A 6,905-nucleotide genomic window follows, 5' to 3' on the forward strand; every position below is an offset into this window, starting at 1 on the left:
ACCTTTTTCTTCTTCTTCTAGTCCGTAGAAATAGCAAAGTCGGTAGCCTTTCCTCAGTTGCAACACCTCTGTTCAGGAGAAGACTGCAACTAGTGTCGCGACCACCACGCGCGAGTATAAATAGTTACTATAGTTAATACTATAGTATTTATAATTACAGCCAGCAATAAAATCATGCAATTTGTCAGCTATTCGTTTTTTTGGGATGTGGTTATTTTGTCAACAGAGATTATATAATATGTCAATTAAAATCATGTAATTCCTTAAGCCTTTGTTTTTCAATCAACAAGGGCTATTGTAGTGCAATTAATATGACAATAACGTATCACTAAAACATAACATGCACATTCTACATCATGTAACAATAACAAATTCACAATGCCATGACTGTGGGTCAACAAGTGGTTTTATTTATTTTTATTTTGCTGTCAGTTCAGGCAATGGTTGCTTTTTAAATAGCTCTGCCTGCTTTACTGTGGTCGAATGCCTTTATTCAGAATTGTTGAAATCCTTTACGGTTTACACAGAATGTGGTCTTGGTTCAAAATTGGCTTTAGTTGATTGGACCAGCATGTATTTTTCTTTTTCCATAATGGATAGTTGTGGGTTGTTGGGATGGTCCCAGATTCTTTGTTCCAAATTAGCTTGCCAGCTCATCCAGTGCATCCTGAAGCCTGTACAAAACACAAACAAAACATTTTGACTTTAAAAATATTCACATTGAACTATGTGAACTGAATGGAACTACCTCACTTGATGTACTTGTACTTGACCATGCAAAACATGATAACAAGTGATTTTGGTATTCACCTCCACCACCATCAACACCTTGCCTGGATCTCTTTTTTCTCCTCCACCTAACTCTTACTTGAACGCTTCACCATCCAGCAGATTCTTGTAAGTGCCAATCTCGGCCTCCAGTTTCATCTTCATGTTGAGCAGCGCCTCATACTCTTGGGTCTGATGCTGGATGTTTGCACGCAAGTTGGTCAGCTCCTCTTCCAGACGGATAATAATGCTGTTGTACTTCTCCATTTCCATGTTGTTTCGTTGTTCTGTGTTGCGTAATGTGTCCTCTAAGGAAGCTTTCTGATAAAAGATTGAAAAGGAGGAATCAAAACTGTGCCAAACATGGGATTTGTTTAAATTATGCTTGTGGATTAAATATGCAATGCATGCTCACTAAGCTCTGTTGGGATGCAAGTTCAATTTCCAGGGTCTGTATCTGTCTGGATAAGTCACCCCTCTCCATTTGGGCTCCTTGGAGAGCTTCTGTGTTCTGTGATACCTCCACCTGCACATCCGCAATCTGACAGGTGGGGGGGAAGAATGTTAGCCCACCAACAAGATAGTTGCAGTAATTGTGTTTATAAATGATTTCCCTTTGCAACATTACATCACCTTATTTTCATGCCATTGTTTAAGTTCTTCTACGTTCTTCATGACAATCTTCTCATAATTGCCCCTCACGTCCTCCATGATCTGGGCCAAGTCATGGCCTTTGGGAGCATCAACGTCCACTTGCACGCCTGACTGAGAAATCTGATTCCTCAGCTCCATTACTTCCTATCGGACCGACAGAAAGAGAGAAATTAACAAAAACTTTCAAGACTTGTGTGACTTCTGAGCCTGTAATAGTGAAATGTGATGCATAATCTGGATGTACTGTAAACTCACATTGTCATGGTTCTTCTTTAGGAAGGCGAGCTCCTCCCTCACAGCTTCAATCTCGTTCTCGATGTTCATTCTGGTCATGTTGGTGTCATCTATGAGTTTCCTCAGCCCAGCGATGTCGGCCTCCACAGACTGGCGGATTGCCATCTCATTGTCGAACCTGAAGAAGTGCACAGACACAATCTCTATTACAGACATCAGCTGTTAGATCAGCTGTTATTCACATTGTGTTGTACTGTATATAGTTACAAAATGGCAAGACTGAAGTTTCATAAAGTGTTTCAGACACTATCCTGCAGTTTCTGAAATCCTATTCTGTCAGATGTTCTAGATCAGAGATCTTCAACAGGGGTTAAAAAAAAATGAAATGTCTTAACATGAATCCAACATATTATTAGCAAATATAAATCAGCCTATTTGTGAAAAAAATTACGATAGGCTTACTGGCCTAAAGGTACTCACTAAGGTAGCTATGCACAGATACAGTTAATCCTGAGGATTCACTGTGCCACATGTATGTTTATCATTAAAACATGATTCATAAAATCATGGCAACAAATATTTTAATAGCTTAGTATTCTATGCACTAAAAAGGTATGTATAAAGGCTTTAGGCTGCCCACACGTTATTGTAGGCCTAGCTTATTATGCAACCTAATTATATACAACATGTAGTAGGAGGTCCCTGATCCGTCTCTCTCTCAGTTAAGGGGTCCTTGGCTGGAAAAACATTGAAGACCCCATGTTCTAGATATTAGACCACATCGACTGTACGAACTCTGCACAGGCTTTAATTTGCAAATTCTATAATTTTTGACGCTGAAGCATGTCTGCCTTTGAACAAGATGTATGAGCTTAATATATAAATAACTCTGAGAAAACAACATACTTTACTTTGAAGTCATCAGCAGCAAGACGGGCATTGTCGATCTGGAGCACAAAACGAGCGTTTTCCGTAATCTTATCAAAGATCTGAAGAAGAAAAAGAATTTAGGACAAAAATAAGTTTTACCAGTGTTTTTGCTGGTTAAAAAGAACACAATTGTTTTCCAGAAGCTTCTTCTTTCAAAGCTCCAGTCATTATGTGCTATGAGATAGCAATGTTTCACACAGCTGCAGAATTAAACATATGATTTGAAATAACTATTTTCCTTATGGGACGATAAAAAACAACATGATTGTATCCATGGTAACAGTCAGTGAAAAGAGGAACCACAACTCAAGGACAGGAAAAGAGGTTGTTCCCGTGCCAACACAGAATCTGGTTTGTTTTAGCATTGTTGGAAAATTGGATTTCCTCTCTGAATAAACCATACAGAGAGGTTTTTCTTCTTTCCAATTCCCACCCAGCTGCACTGTATCTGTCTGTCATTTTCTTTGTATATATCACTGTATGTGTTTATGTGTGCAGAGATTGCAAAATTCTTCTCTGTGCATGAGTGTGTTTGTGAGTTAATACTCTGTTGTGTCCGTGGTAAACTGCCTCAGAGTTAAAGGAGAAATACTTTATAAATACTTTTAATACTACACCTTTTTTATGTGTTTCGAGAAAGACAAAGTGCCACCATCAATGTGTCATTATGTGACACTGAAGATCTGGAGTCTGTAAAAGAATGCGACATTTGACCCTGCAGACTGGAGCTGATTGTTATCCAACCAGTGCACTCACACAAATCTGTGCGCACACACACTCACGCTGGCAGTCCAAGATCCTTTGTGTGTGTGTCATTACCACACATCTGTTTTACATTGAGGCCCTCCTACACCAGGGAATGCTTGTAGAATCCCCATTTGCAAGCAGGACCATTTAAAAATGCCTATGTCTGCTAAAGGTTAGTTTGAGAGCTTTTCAGTCTATCTCACATGATGATGCCCGCGTGTTGATGATTCATCACAGGAAGTTCTGGACATTTTATGGCACAAATGAGTTTTATGGGGGAGGGTTAGAGTTTAGCAACCACACCCTTCATTCTCTATCGAGACATTTGATAACCTACAAAGGAAATGTTGCCCGGCTCAGCATAAGCATTCTCAATCTTTGTTTGCAACGGTAGGCATGAAATAAAGAATAAATTCACTGATACAACTTACTGACACAAGTGGGTCTACATTTGAAACACTGTCTGTGATGATGAGTGCCATCACATGCACTTATTCTCAAATTAGAGGCCCCATCAAGCATTTCTAAAGCATCTATATCCCTCACCTCCCTCGTTGTCTGTATCACCTTGCTGTATCAAACACATCGACCAACAACTGCAGCTTCCTAGTTTCCAACAGTATTTCATACTCAACTTCCCCCTGTACATTTACACCATTATTCATTGTCACGCTTACCTGTTTGCGTAGGTCATCTACGATGGGTTGATACTTGCTGTAGTCTCTCACGTCGGGCCCTCCCTTCTCCAGAGCCTCCATGATCTTCATCTCCAGCTCCTTGTTGGACTGTTCCAGGTTTCTCACCGTCTCCAGGTAGTTAGCCAGGCGGTCGTTTAGGTTCTGCATGGCTCCCCTCTCATTGCCCATGATCCCAGCACCGGCACCACCACCAGTCGACATGGACACACCGGCATTACCAAAACCTGAACCCATACCACCACCCATTCCACTGCTCAGCTTGAAGGCAGAGGAAGAAGAGGTCATTGGGGCACCAGACCGGAGAGAAGATGCGGAGGCAGAGGAAATGCGGGTGCTGTGTCCACCAGAACTGGCATACATGCTGGCAGCCCGCTGGGGTGTGGAGCGGGTCAAGGAGAAGTGGGAAGAAGGTATCTGCTGTGTGGTGAGTTTTCTGAAGCTCATTTTGGAGAAGTTAAGGCACGACAGAAAATGAAGTGAAAAATGAGATGTGGAGACTCGCTGCTGGCCGGCTTAAAAAAAGTGACGCTGGCAGCGGGAAGTTGGGAACTTATACTCCTGCTTCTCTCCCTCAATCACAGCTGGTCTCTCAGACCCTGCCCACTTTAACATCGCCCCAGTCTTCATTTCCTGCTCCCCCTCCCTGCTCTCTCATGCTCTCATTCACCCACATGTTCCCTTTTTTTAACAGACAATATATTTTCTGTCTCCAAGGAAACGTGTGAAGCATTTGTCCGTTGTGAAAACACTTAAAAACATTCACATTTGAACAACCAGAGCAAGTGAGTTCACAACAAATGAAAGAAAGCAGTAACAGACATGTTGACCCGGGTAAAGTATAGTACATGCACCAATGGAGAAAGCTGGAATAGAATTAAAACTAAAAGTGTAACTAAAAAGGTAGAATATTCTTTTCAAAATGAGGTTAACTCTGTAAGCGTGCAACCAAATTCCTTTGGTTTGCCCATAAAAGGCATGTCTACCATTTGCTACATAGTTTCTAAGTTTGTGGTCAGCCATGCCCCAAAATAAAGTTTTGACTACCTACCTATCTAGACTAAACTGAAAAGGAGATACTGTGTAGCAGCTGCAGCACTGATTCTTTTAGTTGCAACTAAAACAGAGGGGGAGGAGGGATGTATAAGCGTAATACATAAAACAATGTAAATAACTAATTCAATTCAGATTAATTTTAAAACACCTTACAGTACCGTACTTTGAAGTCATCAGCAGCAAAACAGACATTGTAAATCTAGAGCACAAAACCAGCGTTGTCCACAATCTGGGCAGAAAAAAGAATTTAGTTAATAAAAAGTTTTTGCTGGTTAGAAAGAACACAATTGTTTTATCAGACGCCTCTTTTTTCAATGCTCCAATCAGTACGTACACAGCTACATAATTATGATAAAGCTCTAACTAAAACTGATTTACTGAGTTGCAATCATTTCAACACAGACAATAGGGTGAACAGTATTAACACTGCTGTAAAAGGGAACCTAAGGACACCCGAGCTTCAAATACACCCAGAAGGCTGAGAAGAGATGAGATGCCTAAAGAATGAAAGAAAGCCAATAGCACATTGTTCATAATACAATCAGAAGGGAAGAAAAGCTGCCCTCATTCACCAATCCTACTATAGTCGATTATCTGCTCCAATCAGTTCTGTTGAGGATTTTGTACAATTATCTTTTGAAGCCTTTGATATCGCAGTATGAAAAGTGCTCTTTTTTCATTGATACTTTGTGAACCACAGGAAAAAAAAACATAGAATCACAAAACCCTGGTCATCATAATCAGGATTCATTTTATATTTACTCATCTCAACATTATGTTTTTTTTTCTACATCAACCTATGTATCTCATCCTGTCTCTAGGTATTTTGTACTTTCCACTGTCCCATACTGATGTAACCTGTCAATACCAGTTCATCATGTGTTAACAGTAAGGGTAATGATCTAATCAAGCTTACACACATATTGCACAGAGCACCATTGATTATCTACTCAAGCATACTCACACACATTTGACATGAGCACAGTCACACTTTTTCCTTAACTACACCCACATATCCTAAAAACATGCAACTTCTTAGTAATGTCCTTATCATATTAAGGCACTTTAGGATGGTAACTTTAATTATTTCTTCACAGGAAACTGGAAAAGGCCCAAACACTCTCCTGAGCTTCATTCAACCTAGTTCTTTTCTCTCTTGATCTTACCTCACCTTAATGGTTAATCACATGTCAGTGTTTCTCACACTTCACAACTGCCCCTTGCTGTTCTTTTTTTTTTAAATAGTAATTTATTTTAGCAGAACTCAATAAGAAGGGAAAAACAGCATATAGAGAGTAGCAAAAAGCAACAAAAAGACTAAGAAACACTGATGAGTCTAGGCCTGTGACGAGGACAGGATGATATAAAGAGGAACGATGAATTAAATCAGCATGACTCATACCACATGACATTTTGCTTGCCCGCCAGGACACAAAAAAAAAAAAAAAAATTGACAAATAGAAACAGGGATGTACCTTGACCAGTAGTTTTATATAACATATTGCATGTTTGTGGCACATATCCTGCTTACACCATGGTTTGATTTGCCAGATTTTATTTTTATTTTACTTTCCCGGATAAGACATTAATAAAGCAGAGGAAAAGAGGAGAAGCAGGGCCCAGAGTATGTGAGTCATAGTAACACACAGCAGGAATCTGGAAACTACTGCAGAGGTTGTGCTTCACAAATCTTGGACAACTCTCAGATTATTACCGCTCTGTTAAGCGTGGCCTTGAATGAACTTCACTTCCCTGCCTCTTTCTCTTTGATTTCCTTTTGACCCAGCTGCAGTGGAGAATGAGAGCTCGCACATGCTTATA

The 6,905-nt window shown here is 40.1% G+C and overlaps 1 protein-coding gene across 2 annotated transcripts; it reads right to left on the reverse strand.

Moving 5' to 3' along the window:
- Nucleotides 1-388: 388 nt before the first annotated feature.
- On the reverse strand, nucleotides 389-4,581 carry LOC116067747 (keratin, type I cytoskeletal 18-like). Of its 2 annotated transcripts, none has more exons than XR_004109309.2 (7): nucleotides 4,011-4,581; nucleotides 2,563-2,645; nucleotides 1,678-1,834; nucleotides 1,402-1,566; nucleotides 1,184-1,309; nucleotides 811-1,089; nucleotides 389-674 (listed from the first exon to the last, which is right to left on the reverse strand). XR_004109309.2 is itself a non-coding variant. In XM_031324308.2 (7 exons), the coding sequence occupies exons 1-7, from the start codon at nucleotides 4,473-4,475 to the stop codon at nucleotides 641-643; spliced, it is 1,251 nt and encodes a 416-aa protein (XP_031180168.1). In that variant the 5' UTR covers nucleotides 4,476-4,581; the 3' UTR covers nucleotides 389-640. The 2 variants fall into 2 exon arrangements, 1 of the variants encoding a protein (XP_031180168.1); XM_031324308.2 differs by having other exon boundaries at nucleotides 869-1,089.
- Nucleotides 4,582-6,905: the final 2,324 nt, after the last annotated feature.

Source organism: Sander lucioperca, chromosome 6 (assembly GCF_008315115.2).
Source record: "Sander lucioperca isolate FBNREF2018 chromosome 6, SLUC_FBN_1.2, whole genome shotgun sequence".
Classification (NCBI taxonomy): Eukaryota; Metazoa; Chordata; class Actinopteri; order Perciformes; family Percidae; genus Sander; species Sander lucioperca.

Bases quoted from the DNA above. Each gene is read 5' to 3' on its own strand.
- LOC116067747 (XM_031324308.2), bottom strand. From the start codon at position 4,475: ATGAGCTTCAGAAAACTCACCACACAGCAGATACCTTCTTCCCACTTC. The intron at 2,646-4,010 runs GTAAGCGTGACA...TTTCTTCTTCAG, and splicing joins TAGATGACCTACGCAAACAG to ATCTTTGATAAGATTACGGA. The intron at 1,310-1,401 runs GTGATGTAATGT...CCCACCTGTCAG, and splicing joins AACAATGGCATGAAAATAAG to ATTGCGGATGTGCAGGTGGA.